At 52.8% G+C, this 17,569-nt stretch overlaps 2 protein-coding genes across 4 annotated transcripts in view; both read left to right on the forward strand.

The window, feature by feature from the left end:
- Positions 1-10,016, forward strand: part of GDPD5 (glycerophosphodiester phosphodiesterase domain containing 5) — a 117,073-nt gene extending 107,057 nt beyond the window's left edge. For 2 of the 3 annotated variants that reach the window (XM_027905847.1, XM_027905848.1), the window contains exons 13-17: positions 1,293-1,440; positions 1,837-1,919; positions 3,833-3,847; positions 7,024-7,136; positions 7,372-10,016. In XM_027905847.1, coding sequence (XP_027761648.1) covers positions 1,293-1,440; positions 1,837-1,919; positions 3,833-3,847; positions 7,024-7,136; positions 7,372-7,487 — 475 coding nt within the window. In that variant the 3' untranslated portion in view covers positions 7,488-10,016. The remainder of the gene's footprint in view (positions 1-1,292; positions 1,441-1,836; positions 1,920-3,832; positions 3,848-7,023; positions 7,137-7,371) is intronic. The other variant, XM_027905849.1, reaches the window with a different exon arrangement.
- Positions 10,017-15,384: 5,368 nt separating this feature from the next.
- Positions 15,385-17,569, forward strand: part of KLHL35 (kelch like family member 35) — a 7,144-nt gene continuing 4,959 nt past the window's right edge. Inside the window, exon 1 of the mRNA XM_027905844.1 lies at positions 15,385-16,311. Coding sequence (XP_027761645.1) covers positions 15,422-16,311 — 890 coding nt within the window. The 5' untranslated portion in view covers positions 15,385-15,421. The remainder of the gene's footprint in view (positions 16,312-17,569) is intronic.

Genomic DNA, 17,569 nt, shown 5'->3' on the forward strand with positions numbered 1-17,569 from the left:
CTGTATCAGCTCTTCAGACTGATCAGCTCATCTCTTTAATGAGACTGGCAGAGGGTGGGGTCCTCTGCTGTATTTGCACCTTATGATGTGTTGGCTCCAGCTTTGCCCCCTTTCTCAGAGAGGGCAGATTTGTTTCTAATAGGGCTTTTCTGTTTTTTAAAGTTTAAATGCTTGAAAACTAAACAAGCTTGCAGAAGGCAAATATCTCCAAAAGGAGCTGCCTTGCCTTGTGTGTTTGAGCTGGAAGTAGGGAAGAGCTGAGCCAGTGGCTGTTTGGGAGCGTGGCTTTATTTAACAAACTCCATGGTGTCTTTCCTTGGCTGCCAGCTTTACCTGTGGGATAATTGCTGCCTGGTTTTCCCCCTGTGTATTTGCTCTATGCCATGGAGAGTACCCTATGCCAACCTCCCCTCAATCCCACCTGAGCTGTTTTCCAAATCAGACCCTGAGTTGCTTCCTGAACCCTGAAAGTCAAACATTGCTGCAGTCCTGGTTGAACACAGTGCTCTCAATCCCCTCCCTCCAAAATCAGCACCTGCAACCACCTCTGCCCTTGAGCATCCCTCCGGAGCAGCTTTGAGCTGTGTCCACATCCTGTCCCGTGGCCTTCCACCTCCAAGTGCTTTGCCAGTATTAAACGGCAGGGATCAATCTGTGCTGCCCGGGTGAGGGGGATTAGTGATGCTTCTTCCTCACAGATAAGGAAACAGGAGCAAATTTATGCAAATCTGGGGCCCAGGGAGTCACTGCCAGTGCCTGGTTTGCTGCTGGCATCTCCTGGACCCCCAGCTTGCAGCTGTAGCTTCTTGGAAAATGCCCCTGGGAACCTGGAAGCTGTGACTCTGCAACTGTCCCCAAAACAAAGGCGTGGAATTAATGGTGGAGACAGGTCTGTCAGTGTTTAATTAAGCAAATTGCCTGTGAATTGTTACAGGCCTCTGAGCCAGAGGCTGATTTTACATCAATCTGACGAGGTGGTTGTTACAAATACACTCCATGTCTGTCGGTCACAGGAAAGCTTTTGAGATGGTCTGTGGGCTGGGTCAGACAGCTGCCAAGGGGGGAAGGAAGCTCTGGAGTTCAAACCTTTGGGCTGCAGCGCCCTCGGGTCGCTTATGAAATGTTAACCCCCCCCCAGAACTCTTTTAAAAAAAGTGAACAAAACCAAGCCATTTCCAAGCGACTCACTCTGCGATCACAGCTGTGGGGATGGCAGGAGCTCTCCTCTGGGAGCCGAGGCTCTGAGGTTTGGGGAGGGTCTTGCATGTCACCCTGTGTGTGTCTCCTGGCAGGGACTACGCCATGGCCAACCTGAGTGTGAACCTGTACACGGTGAACGAGCCCTGGCTGTTCTCCATCCTCTGGTGTGCCGGGGTCCCCTCGGTCACCTCCGACAGCTCCCACGTCCTCCGCAAGGTGCCTTTCCCCATCTGGCTCATGGTAAGGCTGGGAAGGGACCCCTGGAAGGGGGGAAATGCAGTGGAGAGGTGTTGCCCAGCATTTGTCTCGGGGGGTTTCCCAGGAGGGTTTGGTTGGGTTTAAGGTGCTGTTGGGCACAGCTGAGATGGGAGACTCGGAGCCCGCGGAGCTCTGAGGCGATGTCAGTGCACGAAAGGAGGGAGGGTTTAACGCTGTTCCTCTTGGCAGTTTTTCCTGATAACATCGTTTTGGATGACATCCTGGCCTTGGGAAGGTCATAAACGCTGTGATTTACACACCACCCCTGCAGCTCCGTGCTTTTCTTGCTCCTTGGTGGTAACTTCAGCCACGTGTGGTCTCTCTGTGATTGTGCAAAGCGGAAGGTTTAAAGGTCTGCTTCTGTTTCTTGTCTTCCAGCCTCCAGACGAGTACCACCTAATCTGGATCACGTCTGATCTCATTTCATTTATCATAATTGTAGGAGTTTTTATATTCCAGAAGTAAGTAGCCTTGTTACAGCTCATCTCCCGTGCATTTGTGACATGTGTTTTTGTCCAGAGCCTGGGGTGGAGATGGGAGAGAGGCTCTGCTCCTCAACACTTGGACTGTAACAGCAGGGAAAGGTTTATTTAAAAATCCATGTGGAGATAGAAACAATAATTCCACTCCCAAGGTGTTGATACAGAATTGGAGGCAGTTGCTACCTTTTGGAAAGAATGAGAGATCTGTAAATAGCAGCAATAGATGCCTTGCTTTGCTCTTTAACACATGTGGCAGAGAAACTGTAAAAGCTTCAGGGAAATGGATGTTGAGAAAGACATTAAGATGCTTTAAAGGAAAAAGAGTAGAGGGGTTTTGAGATGCCACCATGATAGTCTTCAAAAAGAATGTGTTACATTTTTCTTAAATCAGTTTGTTCTTGTTTGGAGGAACAAGAAATAGAAATATTATAGAAACACAGAATGGTTTGGGTTGGAAGATCATCTAGTTCCAGGCTCCCTGGGTGGGGAGTTATTAAGGGAGGCATTATGATAGAGCAGATCAAATCAGTTGCTTGGTTCAATGCACAGAGAAAGTCTATTTTCCAAAAAAAAAAAAAAAAATAGAGAGAGCAAGGATTTGGTGAGGGCGTGGCAGAACCTTTCCTCCAGAAGGGCACTGGGGCTGTGATGTCTGGAAGTGTCCTCCACTCCCGCAGATCCATCAGGTGGCTTTATGGGGACGTCCTGATCTTTAGACCTTATATTTCTCTGCTGGATACCCAAATGCACAAAGAGCCTGGAAGCAGGGACTGACCTCTCTGAAGAGCAGAATTTGAAGGCCAAGTTGATGAGTTATTTGTGGTCTTTGGCCTCATCTCCCAGAGTCAGTTTTAGAAGGTTTTCCTGATTCACAACCCGGAGACCAGAGGTGGAGAAATTAAACTGATTCAACCTGCTGAGTGGGAACTAGAGGTACCAGAGCAGAGTGAGGTGATGCTTGGAGAGGGAGAAGTCACAACTATGTGGACTTTGCCATAGCTGGACTCTTCCTCTCTGCACGGATGGAAGCTCTTCCAGCTTGGAAAAGGCTTGATGGAGTAGGGGAAGAGGAAACAGGGCAAGGAAGGAAAGCATTATGGCAGGATTTCTCTTCCACCCTCAGTGTGATACAGGGGGGAAGAGCTGGAAATGGCACCAACTCTCCCAGGATCCATCACCCTGGAGCAGTGAGCTCTGGACCTGGCACAGGAGGGCAGTTGCTCAGAGAGGTCTGGCCATGTGGGGGTTCATCATAGCAGGTCCAAGTGTCTTCTTTTGGATCTCTCCCTTGGCACAACTCAACCCCAAGTCGGTGGAAGGAAAAAAGAGAGACCACTACCAGAAGTTGGACTTGCTCTTCCAAGAGCCTTGTGCAGGACAGACCCATTTCCCTGATGCTCCAGTTTCTCCGTCACGTGAAAGAATTTGTAGCAGGGCTGAGGATAAATCAACACCGAATCACAGCAGAATTGCAGCTCAGGGAAACGGGGCTTGGCATTTGGCCTTCAGGGTCATGGTTGTTAGTGGGGGGTGTTTTTTGTTGGACTGGTTTGGTTTTGTTGGTTTTTTTCCCCCAGTTTCTTTTTTGGGGCAAACCAGAGCTGCTCCCTTGCTGGCAGGGATGGGGGGGGGTGGGTGGGAGCAGAGCCACCGCTTCGATGTGCTCGTCCTGTCTCCTCCGCATGGCTTCTCTCCTCTGTAGGGTAGGGATTGCTCCTGCTCCTCTGCTCCAGTGACAGGACTGTGGCAGCCTCTCCAGAGGGGGAATATCAACTGAGATGACCTCTAACTAACCTTTTTTTTGCCTCTTTGCCTTGTTTATTTTCTTACTGCTCTGACTGTTGTGCATGTTCCTCCTCTTTCTCTCTCTGCTGCATTCTGGCATCTCACAGCTATCACATGATCAGGTAATTCTGGTGCTTTCCTCCTCTTTCTCTTTTTTCATTCAACCTTCCTTTCTCTCTTTCTTTCTCCCTCTCTGCTATGGCTTCACTGCAGATGGACAGGGTAGGATGCAGCTTTTCCCCGATGCTTTCAAACATCTGGCTTTGTTGGGGGGGCACCATGAGGGTTCAAACACTGGGCACTCCACAGCCACGAGCACCACAGGCATCTGATGCTGAAGCCAGAGGATGTTTTGAAGGCAACCTGGCCTTCTGTGACAATGGTCTAAGTCACTGCCTTTTAAAACAGTCCTGTTCTGAGACCCTGTGGCACAGCTGTAACTGGGAAATTCCCAGCAGATGTAATGCTTTCTCCATGGAAATAATGCCATGCAAAATAGCCCCTTCCTTCCTGTATTAGCCAGAGGTTTTTGAGACCAAACTCTGCTAAACTGGCCAATTCTCAATAAAATCGTGTAACCTGTTCAGTGATACAAACTAGTCCTTCCCTGGCCCTGGGAATGATTTAAAAGGGCTGAGGGCCGGAAAGGTTTGGCTGCACTCAGAGCTTGGGACCTTCCAGGAGTCTCTTCCCAGTTACACTGCTGTGGAACTGGAAAGGCAGTGTGAAAATGAAGAGCGTTGCCCTTGGGAAGGGAATAATGAGCCTGGGATGCTGGATTTGAAGTGCCATCACTTGGGAGCCCAGCTTTCTCCTTTCCCTCCCCAGTCCTTCCCACCCCCTCGGAGGGAAGCGCTGTCACTTTTCTGCAGTAAAGCCTTCCCTGTGTCTCTCCTCTGACCAAACTCTCCCCGTGTTCCCTCCCCCATTCCTCCTGCTGTGTGCCCTGGGGTCGGATTCTTGAGGACTTGGTTGCTCCCTGTCTGTGCTTTCCAGCCCCCCTCCCTGTTGGCCACCAGCAAGTGGTGCCTGGGGTGTGGCATCGCCCCAAAACAGGGCCTTGCTGCGGGGAGTTGGGTGTTCTCCCCTTCTCCAGCTCCCCCTCGCTCCCTGGCTCATGGATCAGGAGAAGGCAGGCATGGAGGAGCTGGGCAGGCTTTAGGCACAGCGGTGGCAGGATGGGACTCTGGTTGTGGCTGGCTTGGCTCTGTGATCGCTCCATCTTCTCACCTCAGTACTAGTGACCTGCCTGCCCTCTCCCACCCTTTTCCTTGCCATTTTAGCATCTCCCCTCCCCACCCAGGGCTCCGGCTGTGGCCCTAACACGGTGTGTGCTGTCTCTGTGTTGTTGTCCCAGTATTTTTTAGTCTGTTCCCACCCCGTGTCCGTCTGGTCTGCTCTGCCGCCAACCTCCCAGAACAGGACCTTCCTGCTGCCTCTCTGGCCCTTTTGCACGCTGCTGTCCCAAACCTGGCCGAGCACAACACAGCTCAAGGGGGTAGGAGAGGTGCTATTTTCTATTAAACCAGCTTTTTTTGGAGACCCAGAGGCTGCTGAGCACAGCACAGAGCGTTTGGTATGGTGTTGGTTGGAGTGGCATCGTGGTTAAATGTACTGGTGGCTCTTCTAAGAGGATGTTTCAAAGTACCCCTAAAAAATGGGGTTACCCTCTCCTGGCTTGTTTACCCAGAGCGAGGCACCCCTGTGAGAGGAGGCATCACCTCCTCGTGCATGTTTTCCCACCCTGGGTGTGACCACAGCCACCATGGGAGATGGAGAGCAGAGAGCAGTGCTTGTTCCTCTTGGTGGGAGGAGAAACGCCCTTGGTCCCTGGAATCCTTTGAGTCTGGGCCCTCTGTGCCTCAAAATGAGCCATGCTCTCCATGGGGTGTCTGGGATGGGCATGAGATCCCCGTGCCTTTTGGCCACACAGCCTAGCCTGGTGCTGGAAACCCTGGTGTGTGGGCAGAGAAAAGACTCGTTATAGTGGCTTTTGGTCCTGATTTATAGTTTAAGGAGGATTTTATCCTGGGAGGTCTCGCAAGCACATTGATCTTAGTGTCCCATGCAGGCAGATCCCACTAAGGCCCAGTTTAGATGATGATGATGGAAGAAAAATTTAATTTTTAAAATATTTTTTTTATATACTTTAATGTCGTTGCCTCTTTGTGTTTCCTCTGTTTCCTCTGCGTTGCTTCTGTCTGTGGGTCTGTGAGTTGTGTTGTCTTGCCATCCCACCCGTCCTTTTCTCTGTAGCATCCTCCTTCATCCATACCCTGGTCAAAGCCTGCTGGTGCAGTGTCACCCACTGGGATTTGGGAAGGGGGGTGGAAACACCCAGGAATTGTCACCAGCTAGATTTTCCTGGGGGGAAAAAAAAATTGCAGAAGCTTCTTTGTCGTTGTGGCTTTGTCAGGCTGGTGCTGCAGACCCAGGCTGGGGATTTGTGAGCTCCTCAAATCCTCTGTTCCTGGGGCTGGGTTAGAAATGTAAGAGAAGGTGGGTGGCACGTAGAAATAAGGAAATGAAATCACCTTCTCTTGCGTGGGTGAGCCACTAGATGGTGCCAGAAGATCAGAAAGCCCAAAAGCCACCCTAAATCCCTGCTGTTTCCCAATCAAACAGCTTTATGGGATGCCTGGCTCTGGCAGGGAGAATGGGATTTACCTGAAAGCCTCTCTCTGTGGTCAGGAGGCAGGAAGAATGGGTGTGTGGGGGGGTGGGCTATGAAAGCCTGGCCTAAGCAGCAGCAGCCTGTGCCAGGGCTGGTCAGCCCTTTAGGGGAAGAAATATTTCCTAATATCCAATCTAAACCTCCCCTGACACAATTTGAGACCATTTCCTTGCTGAGACTTAAAACTGCCTTAGAGCATATTTGAGTCCCTTCTCCCACAAGCCTGAGGGTGATGAAAAGGTTCTGGATTCTTTACTTGGCTTGGTGTCTTGTTCTGTTCCCTCTTTCCAGCCCTAAGAGTTAAACTGCCCCTACATCCTTTGGGCAGCTGGAGAGAGGGCTGTAGGGCAGCTGCAGCCCTTGGTGACATCAGTCCCTGGGTCTAATTCCCTGGTGGAACTGGGATGCCAAAGGTGGTTAATGCGACCTGCCCGTGTGCCTGTCCCCTGAGATAGCCACGCTCATCTCCCAACACCCTCCTGCTGCGTGGGGTTGTGTGGGTGCCAGGGAGCAAAGCCCTCGGGGTCTCTGGGACTCGGTGGTGGCCACTTGCATTAAAATGCTCCCACACTTGGTGTGGGGGGGGAGAGGACCAGCCCCTGACCTCCTGCTCCCGCCTTGCAGGTGGCGCCTGGGGAGCATCAGGACCTACAACCCGGAGCAGATCATGCTGAGCGCCGCCGTGCGCCGCTCCAGCCGCGACGTCAAGATCATGAAGGAGAAGCTGATCTTCTCAGGTAGGGCTGGGGCCCTGTGCCCCACCCCTCAGCTGAGGGAGGAGCTGCCAGTGCTTCAGGGGGGCAGGGGGCCGGACTGGCCCAGCTGACTGCGCTGGTGGGACGTGGTCGTGGCTCATCTGTGGCAGGGGGTTGGGACAAGATGATCTTTAAGGTCCTTCCCGACCCAGACCGTTCTGTGATTCATCCCAAGTCGGTTCAGGGATGATATCCCTGCTTTCTCTGCCCTTCCCAGAGATCAACAACGGTGTGGAGCCCACGGATGAGTTGTCCTTCTGCTCTGAGAATGGCTTTGCCAATGAGATCCTCACCCCCGTGGACCCCCGGGACTCCAAGCTGCGGATGAACTGAGGGGCTCTGGGCCAGCCCCGCGTGCTCCCTGGCAGTGAGAGCCGTGCTCTTCTGCTCCCTGTGGGATGGGAACCCTGGAGGAACTGCTGGTCGGGCAGAGACCCCTTCCCACACCCCACCACTAACTGCTCCACCTCCCCTGGTTGTGAGGTGGGGGGGCTTATTTTTGTAAATATGTAGAAAATTTGAAATTTTTTGTCTTTTTTTTTTTTTTTTTTGAGTGTAATTTTTCCAGGGCATGAGTGGAAATACCGTGTTCATTAAACCCTCAACCTTATGGCTTGAAGGTATTGGAATCTTGATGTGAGAGCCTGAGTCCCTTTGGGGGGTTCTGGGAACATGTTGGACGTGTGTCCCTGTTCTCCCCCTTGCCCTTCCCCAGCCCTTCCCTTGGTGCAGCGACTGTGTAGCTGAACGTTGTGATGTTCTTGTGAAGTGTTGATTTTGTTATGGGGTTTTTTTTTCTGTTTCCCCCCTCGTTCCCCTTTTCCTGGGCAATTAAATGGTAGCTCTGATGCACCAGGAGGCTGTTTGGAGGAGAGAAGCTTTCCTGGGAGAGGAATCTTCCCTGCTGAAGCTCAGAGCCAGGGAAGGGGTTGCACTGGCTCAGTCACTTGGGCACCTTCTCCTTGTCCCATCCTCCTTCCCCAAAGCCTGGATGCTCCATGGGGAATGGCCTTTTTGAAAAGTCCTGCTGCAGTTTTGAAGGCAAATCCTGAGCATTTGGCCTCTGCTGGCAGCAGGTTGGATTTTTTTTTCCCCCTTCTTTCTTTCTTTCTTTCTTTCCATCTTCTCCCTGAGTTGGGCTCTGTTGGGAGCCCAGGTGGCTTGTGAAAAGCAATTCCAGGGGCACCATCACTGCTTGGATCTGGTTGAAGTGCCTGCCACTCCCAAGTGGCATTTGCAGTCGCTCCCTGCTTCCCATTCCTTGTACCCTCATCACAGGGGGAGAGGTGGTGCAGTGTGAGCTTCCCCTTCTCTGGGCCAGGGAGGTGCCCATGGGTGAAGGAGTTGTAAATAGTTTGGAAGGTGAAGCAGCCCCAGAGTATAATTGTTCCTGCAAGGAGACCTTTCCTCCTTGCTTCGAAGGCAGGATCCTTAAAGCTGCATGTTCGTGTCCTCCAAAGGAGTGACGGTCTTGCAGCAGACACTGAGGGGCTCATGAAGGCAGGAGCTCCCACTCAGCGTGTTTCCAATGCAAAAGGCTTTAAACCAAAATCTTAGACCAGAGGGTAAAAGTTTTAAAAAAAAAAAAAAAAAAGAAAAGCTCAGAAACCAAGTCGGTGACAGTTGAATTTTATCCCTTCCCCGAGGCGGTCTCAGCTCTCTGCTGGGACCTTCAAGGCCTCAAGGAGAGGAGCCTGCTTTTGGGTCACTTGGCCGTTCCCAAGGAGCTGAAGCCAGCTGGAAGGCTGCTGGAGCTGGGAATGGCTCTTGGCTCAGTGTCGGGTCGTTCCCTTCCTCGCCGGATCTCGGTCGGCACCGTGTGCAACGTGAGAAACCCCCGGAGCGCGAGCTCCCTTCGGAGCTGCTGTGCTGATGGGGCCTCGCTGTTCCCATGGATCTGAAAACCTGGGAGCTGACTCTTCTGGCTGCTGACCAGACTGGGCTGTGCAGCACACGAGGAGCTGGTCACCTTGCAGAGGAGGAGGAGGAGGAGGTTTGGGCGTGCTGATGCGCATCACGTCCCACACCCAAAGCCAGGATTAAACCAGCCCTGAGCAGTTGGTCCTTGTTTCGGCAGCACGGAACTGCTCTGTCCTTGTGGGTTTTTTAAAGCTGTACTCCAGTTGCATTTTGAAACACTAAAGTTTTGGGCTTAGTGTGGAAGAATTGCAGGTCAGATGTGGCCAACTTTTCTACGGAAAGGAAAAATGCTGATAGTGAAAATGTGAATGCTGATGCTCTGATAAGCACGGCCTAAAAGTAAGACTTTAATTCCTTTGCATCTGCCCTGGGTTTTATGAATGTAATAAGACCCTCCCTCTTACCTCCCCCAAATACAGTCCTTCTCTATGGTACTCTCAAGTCTGTGAAATACAGTGTGGGGGTTTTTTTTCTGCAGAACTGCAAGCTTTTGGTGGGCTTGAAGGTATTTTGAGAACTAAGTTGCTTCTCCCTTTGATGTGGTGCTGTATTGAAACATTCCTGGTAGATTGTCATTGCCAAGTGAGAGATGTTGTTAAATCTCAGCATCTGTTGATAATCACCTGCATGTTCTGTTTTTATCCTTGGAGATGACTTTATTGAGAGGTGAAGTGCTTAAAATCTTGGAAGTGTTAAAAGCAATCCAACTAAGAGTTGTTTTCACAATTAGCTTCTTTCTTTCTTTTTTTTTTTTTTTTTTACAACAAGACCCAAACTTCCCATGTAATGCACTGACTGTTACCATTATTGTCCCGAATATTTGCTACCTTTTTTTTTTTTTAAAGAAAAAAAAAAAGGATGAAATTTTTTGATGAAAATAGAGCTAGACCAAAATAAACTCTGCAACGCTCTGTAAAATAAACTGTCAGTATTCCCCTGCCAGTCTGACGTGGTTTTGTGTTCTGGCATCGCTTGCAGTTGATCCTTCTTGATCTTCAGTTGCTTTCTGAGGGAGCTGAAGGTGTGAGCAGAGGGAGGTTTGGAGCTCTGTCTGTCCTGAGACCAGTGTGCTTGTGCTGCATCTCCTCTTGGTGACACCAAGCTGTGTGGTGTGGTTAATGTGCCCGAAGGGTGGCACCACATCCAGAGGGAGGGACCTGGGCAAGTTCAAGGAGTTGGGCTCAGGGGAACCTCAGGAGGGCAAGGTCTCACACCAGGGTCGGTTCAACCCTTGCTATCCATAAAGGCTGGTGGATGAAGGGATGGGGAGCACCCCTGAGGAGGACGTGGGAGTGCTGGTGGATAAGAAGCTGGACATGACCCAGCCCTGAAATCCCCCCCCCCCGTGCCCTGGGCTGATCCCACAGCAGGGGAGGGGGGGATTCTGCCCCTCTTCCCCCTCAGGTGAGACCCCCCTGCAGAGCTGCTCCAGCCCTAGGAATAACATCACAAGGACCTGGAGCTGCTGGAGAGAGTCCAGAGGAGGCACCGGAGCTGCTCCCAGGGCTGGAGCCCCTCTGCTCTGGGACAGGCTGGGAGAGCTGGGGGGGTTCCCCTGGAGAAGAGAAGGATCCAGGGAGACCTGAGAGCCCCTTGCAGGGCCTAAAGGGGCTCCAGGAGAGCTGGAGAGGGACTGGGGACAAGGGATGGAGGGATAGGACACAGGGAATGGCTTCCCACTGCCAGAGGGCAGGGAGAGATGGGATACTGGGAAGGAGTTGTTGACTGTGAGGGTGGGCAGGCCCTGGCACAGGTTGCCCAGAGGAGCTGTGACTGCCCCATCCCTGGAAGTGTCCAAGGCCAGTTTGGAGCAACCTGGGCTAGTGGAAGGTGTCCCTGCCCGTGCCAGGGGATGGAACAAGATGAATTTTAAATGTCCCTCCAACCCAAACCACGCTGTGATTCTCTGGCTCCCTCCCTCCAGGTTTGGGAAGACAGAAGCTGAGGAGCAGTGGTGTGGAGAGGAGGTGACCATGCAAACCCAAGGCTGGAGCAGTAACTGTGGAATAATTTTTTTCGTGGCCCCAAGGGGACGATGATGCACCCCCAGAAGTGATCAGACAGCAGTTTTAAACCAAACGACTGGAAAGCAATTTATTTTTAACACCCGTTATGCAAGTCATTGCCCCAGGGTGCCTTGGAGGCCAAAACCCATAAGCAAGTTCAAAGAGGGATAAATGGCTTCTCGGTGTTTTAGCACTTATTAAACACAGGAGTCCCGGCTGCAACACCCAGCTCGGGAAGTCCCTGGGCAGTTCTTTGCTAAATGTGTGATGTAAAGGGGAAGGCTTGCTTGGTGCTTGCTCTGTTTTGGGGGGTTTTTACCCCAGGATCCTCTCCCAGAGGGTGCTTTGGATGAGGAGGGATCTTGTTCTTTGTTCAGTCTGCTGTTTTCTCCAGCCCCTGAGTGGCTGCACTTAAGTGATAGTGAAAGGGATTAAAGTAAAGACAGCACTGTCTCCCTGGTTGGTGATGGGTAGTCAGTCCTGTGCCATGAATTTAAGTGGCTTTGGGAATATAATTGAGTGTTCCATGTAAAAACTGCCCTAGGGAAAGGGGTAGAGCTCCTGATATCCACAGTGCTGAATAATCCCTGACTGGGGGCTGTCCCTGCTGTACCCTAGGGAAAGATAGGGGAAAGTAGAAAGGGAAGAAATGAGAGTCCTGTCTCATTTGTGTGTTTGTCACTCAAATAAAGGAGCTGAGGGTTGGTTGCTGGCCCAAAGCCCAAAGGCCTTGGGACAGCCAACATTGTACTATTTAACTCTTTTTTTTTTTTTTTTCCCTTTTTTTTTTTCCCCTCTCTAAAACTGCCCTCATAAATAGGAGCTTAGTGGTTCAGCTGGGGTGGTTCTTGTGGCGTCTGGGAACCTTTCCAGTCCTTTAAATTTGCCAGACCTGGGGTCTGGGAGGGGGTGCTGATGTGGCCCTGGCCAGGGCTTACCCAGCTGCCACAAGAAGGATCTCCCCAACTTTAACATGGTGGGGTGGTTGGGAGCTGTGGAAGTCCAGTGGGAGCAGGAAAAGCCTAGCCGTGGTGGGAGCAGCAGCAGCACGAGGCTGAAGGCTGGTGCCTCTTCTCCTGGACTCTTGATGCAACCACCTCTTCTTGGCTGAATCTCCTAAATCTCAAGTTCCATGTGAGTATTGACCATATGTGAAATAGGAAACCAAGATGGGGTTTTTTTTCCCTCTTAAGCCTCTTGATTTTCTCCCTCTCTTCCTTCTGGACCCCATTTCTGTTCTAGTTATGTCTCTGCCCTTCCTCCTTTTCTTGTCTCTCGTGCTTTGTCTCTTCTCCTGGAGGTTGGTGACTCCCCATCTGCTGGATGGCTGAGGGGAAAAGGAGGGTGTCCTGACTCTCTCCATGGCCGGGTGGATTCCATGATCTTAGAGGGCTTTTCCCTTTGTTCCCAGTGACCTGCTCCTGGTCATCTCCAGCTTCCATCCACGTGCTCCATCCAGCCTGGTAGGGCCAACTCCATCAGGGTGGGAGATCCTGAGAGCAAACCCCACAACCCTCCAAGCCCTCTGTGCTGGCTGGGAAACCACAGTCCCTTCCCGGTTGCCAGGGATTCGTATGCAAATGCTGGGAGCAAGCAGGATGCCAGCTTGTGCCCTGCATCCCAGCAGTGGGAGAGGGGCAGGAAGGATCCAGCCGGGAAACATGGAAAGGCAGTTTCACTGCGATGACAACACGCAGGGGATGGGTTTATTAATATTTCTCTTTTGTCTAGTGTAGAATAATACAGGTTGTTCAAAGCGATGACTGGGCAGGGGAAGGAAGGCTGGGCTGTGCCACCTTAGGGGTGTGACAATCTTCGGCACAAGGGGGACTCTGTGGAGCTTCCTCAGGGCTGCTTTGTGATCCCTGCCATGAGCATTTAAAAATCCACCCAACTGGGATCGAGTTAGAGGGGGGAGGGTGCGAAAGCCACACGGGGCAAAAAGCTCCCCTTCTGTCCTCACCATCCTCGGGGCCATAATTACCTAATTATCCCCCGTTAATGAGGGGGATGCAGCTCCTCCCTGACCCAGCCCGGTCCCGCTCCACGAGTCTTTCTGCTCTTCCTTTCAGCCGTATTTTATTTATGGGCTCTAGCGGCGTTTCCAGCAAGACGGAATCTCCATGAAATGAATCGTTCCACCTGGACCCTCAATTTGCTCTCCAGATGGCTCGGCCCTCCTAAGCTGCCCTGTGTGCCGTATTTTCCCTGAGCTGGGCTGGCTTTTCCCCGCGTCCCGGCTCCTCCCTGGCTGTCGCTGACAGCTGCACGGCTCATGCCCTGTAGCTCCCTGGCATGTCATTCAGGAGGAACAAAAGCGGATTTCTCCCCCACCTCTCCGCCAGGGAGGATAAAGGGGATGCTTTTGTGCTTCCCCCCCTCCCAGCGTTTCTGCAGAAGGGCTGAGCTTTGCCGAGGGGACTCGTCTCCCTGCAGGGCTCCAACGTGGATGGGGGATCTCCGGGAGGGAAGTTGAGTCTGCACCGGGTCCCACCTGGAGAGCACAACTTGTGTCAGGTAACGTTGGACTCTTTAACGCTGGGCTTTTTTTTTGGGGGGGGGGGTTGCTAAAAGACTCCCCAAAGCAGCATTTGCTGCTGTGTGGGACTTGGATGGAGAGGGTGACCCAGGGCAGAACGTGACCCGGGGGAGGGCACCGGGGCAGACACACTCCTCTTTGGAGTTGGCAGCGATTGTGTCATGGGTAGACAGAGAGGATGTGGGTTGGGGAAGGGCATTTGGATTAACTGCGAGGGGAGAGGGGTGTCTCTCTGCAAGGAGCTCGGCCTGAGCTGTCCCTTCCCCGTGCATGCCCCTGATGGCTTGGAAATGTGTGTGGATCAGGGAGAAAAGCGGGGATATAGGTCGGTTCTTCTTTCTCGGCTGGGACCGCGTGTCAGCAGAACGCGGAGCGCCCCCAGCTCTTCGCAAAGGCACCTCCGGGGAGCCGCCTTTGGTGAAACTTCTTTAAATCCCTTTGAACTGACTAAACTGCGGTCCCGAGCACCCGTCAGGGTGTTTGGAGCCTTCACCCAGTCCCGGGGAAGGTGGTGGTGGTGGGGTTCTGAGGTGTTTAGGTGGGGCTCGTCACGCTGCTTCGCTGCTCTTCAGGTCCCTGCAGCAACCTGGGGGCACTGGCAAAGGTGTTTTGCCACTGCCGGGGGGTTCTGAAAGGGCACACTGATGCTTTCTCAGGGTGGTGGGGTGAAGATCCTCAGGGCTAGGTTTGGTCGTCCCACGGTGCAGGTGCAGCCAGGAAGTGTCCTCTGGATGAGGGGACCTGAGCACTTTGGGGTTCGTGGTCAGCCGTGGTTGCCCAGGAGATGCAGGTGTAGGAGCACAGCAAGGACTAGGGCTAAGACAGGGGGTGGACTCAAAATAAATTCAAGGTAATCTCCCCTCCGGGACATGTGCTCCCTGCCCTCCTGCAGGGAAGGCGTGGACACCACAAAGCCACCGATTTTCTGGTAACTTGTCACCCCAGGGGGGACTTGTGGTCCTGCCAGAGGCTTGTGGTGTGATCCTCCAGAGCCTGGCTCGGGGAGGGGGGAGGAACGACTAAGAGCAGAGCCTGAGCCCCCCCCCAAACGGGCTCTTTGCTGTCACAGAGCCTCAGAAAAGCAATGTAACACATGCCTGGCTGGGGGAGAAGCTCTGAGCAGGAGCTCCACTCTGGCTCAGGGCTGGGTCCTGCTGCTTGTGCTGTCTGTGTGAGCTGTGAACTGCTGAAGCTTGAATGAGAGCTGTCTGCTGTGCTTCATTGCAATCACTTCTTGAAGTCCTTTAGGAAATGTTAAAAATCATCTGGAGCCCACATCAAGCAGAAAGGGACGTCAGATGTAGCATCTCCGCGGGTTTTGGGCAGGTCGTGTCGTAGCTACCTTTGGCGAGTCTGAGTCACAGTCTGGATTTTTGCCTGCAATCTGGGGAAACAGGATGGGTCTGAAAAGTCAAAATCCAGCATTGCTCTTGGCTGGGCTGTGCTGTGGAGCACCTGAGAGGATGGGGAAATCAGGAAGAGGTGGGAGACATCAGAAAAAAAAAGGTGGTAGCACAGGCTGGGCAAGGCAACAGCCTTAAAAGGAAACTTCTCCCAAAAGCAGCAGTTTGCCTACAAGGATGGGGCTGGATTGGGAATATCCCAGTACCCATTGTGGTGCTGTGGTTTGCAGGAAGTTTCGATTGCTGAGGAGGAGTTGTGTGTGGGTGAGGGGACAGGCTCTGACTAGATTTTGGCTGGATTCTGTAAGGAAGGTGCAGAACCATGATGTTGTTGAGCACTGCAGGCAGATGTTTGAACACTGTGCTGATCTCCTGTCCCTGCCCTGCTTCCCGAGCAGGATGCACCGAGTGATGAAGGAAGAATCCAGTTTCGGGACAGGCAGCCTGGAAAATGCGTCCCGGGACCCCAGCAAGGACAAGCTGCACACGAAGCTGTGCAGCGGGTCCTGCCACGCCGAGCAAATCCTGCAGACCCTCAACTCCTACCGGCACAGCGGCACCTTCACCGATGTGGTGCTGCTGATCGACGGGCAGGAGTTCCCCTGCCACCGGGCCACCCTGTCAGCCAACAGCACCTACTTCAGGGCCATGTTTGGCGGTGACCTCAAGGAAGGCCACCAGGACATCATTAACATCCAGAAGATCTCTGCCCCCACCATGTCCCTCCTTCTGGATTATATGTACGGGGGGAACATCGTCATCCAGGAGGACAACGTAGAGGGCATCCTGGAGCTGTCTGACCTGCTGCAGATCTCCAAGCTCAGGGATGCCTGTGTCACCTTCCTGGAGGGCCAGCTGCACCCATGCAACTGCCTGGGCATCATGAAGTTTGCTGACTCCTTCTCCATCGCGTCCCTGACGGAGAAGAGCAGGAGGTTCATGCTGGAGTGTTTCGTGGAGGTGTCGTGCCACGAGGAGTTCCTGGAGATGGGGGCGAAGGAGCTGGTTGGGTACCTGTGTGACGAGCAGCTGGTGGTGCCCAAGGAGGAGGTGGTGTTCGAGGCCGTGATGCGCTGGGTGCGGCACGACGTGCCCGCCAGGAAGGGGGCCCTGAGGGAGCTCCTGGAGCACGTGCGCCTGCCCCTGCTCAGCCCCACCTACTTCCTGGAGAAGGTGGAGATGGATGGGCTCATCCAGGACTCCAAGGAGTGCATCCCCCTCCTGCACGAGGCCCGCAAGTGCTACATCCTGGGGAACGAGGTCAGCTCCCTGCGCTCCAGGCCCCGGAGGTAAAACAGCCCCAGCGTCCATGACCAGCATGGACCAAGCTGATGGATCTCATAGATTGATGGTTCTTGTACTTTGTGGTTCTTGGGTTGTTTTTTTCTTTTTTTTCCTCCCCCCCCCCCCAACCTGTTGCCTCACTTTTGGCCTCCTTGCTCCTGAAATGAAGCGTTGGAGTTGTTTGCCTGCCTTAAAGGATTCCTGTGGAATTTAGTGCATGGGATGCTTTTTGTTTTCATTGTGCTCTAATCCCAGCAGTGTCCAATGATCCCATCCAGGGGGGTGTCCAGACTAAGGGCAGAAAGGGGTGTTTTAGCTCTTTATTTCCATCTGCTTCCCCCAAAGGGTAGAGCACTCAAAGGTGTATGGCTGCAGGGGCAGGAGTTGGTATCCAAGGGGGAAAAAAGTAATTAGTGCCCTGGTCCCCACCTAGGCGTGCCCAAAATATTCTGTTTTTTCTTTCCATTGATTTACTGATGAACAACCAGAAGGTAAAGAGATGCTGGCCCAGGCAGCTTTGGTCTGTAGGGAATTGTCTCATCCTGCACAAAGCATGGAGGAGCTGAGGATTGGACCAAGCCTTTCAAATCCTCTTTCATCCTCCTCCTTCCTGTCCCCTCCCTTCTCGCAGACAGAGTTCTTTTCTCACCACCTCCTACTTGGCAGGATTTGCCTTCCCCTGCCGTCTGTCTCGTCTGCTCGCTGCTATTAGGGCTGGAAAGGGAGAGAGGTTTCCTGGAAGCACTTCTCTCTCCAGGCAGAAAGCTCACCCCAGGCAGGCTGCCAGGAGTGGCTTTCCACACTCCTGAGGATTACCGGGTTCGACTGTGCTGGAAGGGGGAGGGTGAGTGGCAGGAGCCAATGTCACTATGGGCTTGTAGAGGTCATTCCCATTTCCTTTCCCTGTGCACTTTGGAGCTTTTCCCACCCAAGCTGAGAGGTGCCTTTGACCTGATGGTGCAGGGGTGGAATGATTTGCCCAGAAAATCAGTAGCTGAAGCAGGAGAGGACTCTGCCTTACCTAGGATGTCCTGAATAGGATGGGAGGGATGCTGGAAAGGAGTGGCCTGGCCTGGGACTCACCTGTGCCTTTCCTGGTGCAGGTTCATGGAGCTGGCAGAGGTCATCGTTGTCATCGGGGGCTGTGATAAGAAGGGCCTCCTGAAGCTGCCCTTCACAGACCTGTACCACCCCAAGAGCAGGCAGTGGACAGCCCTGTCCAGCGTGCCCGGATACACCAAGTCAGAGTTTGCTGCCTGCACG

This window comes from Empidonax traillii, unplaced genomic scaffold (assembly GCF_003031625.1).
Source record: "Empidonax traillii isolate 1590-97213 ecotype Southwest subspecies unplaced genomic scaffold, ASM303162v1 scaffold1214:size307055, whole genome shotgun sequence".
In the NCBI taxonomy this organism is placed as follows: domain Eukaryota; kingdom Metazoa; phylum Chordata; class Aves; order Passeriformes; family Tyrannidae; genus Empidonax; species Empidonax traillii.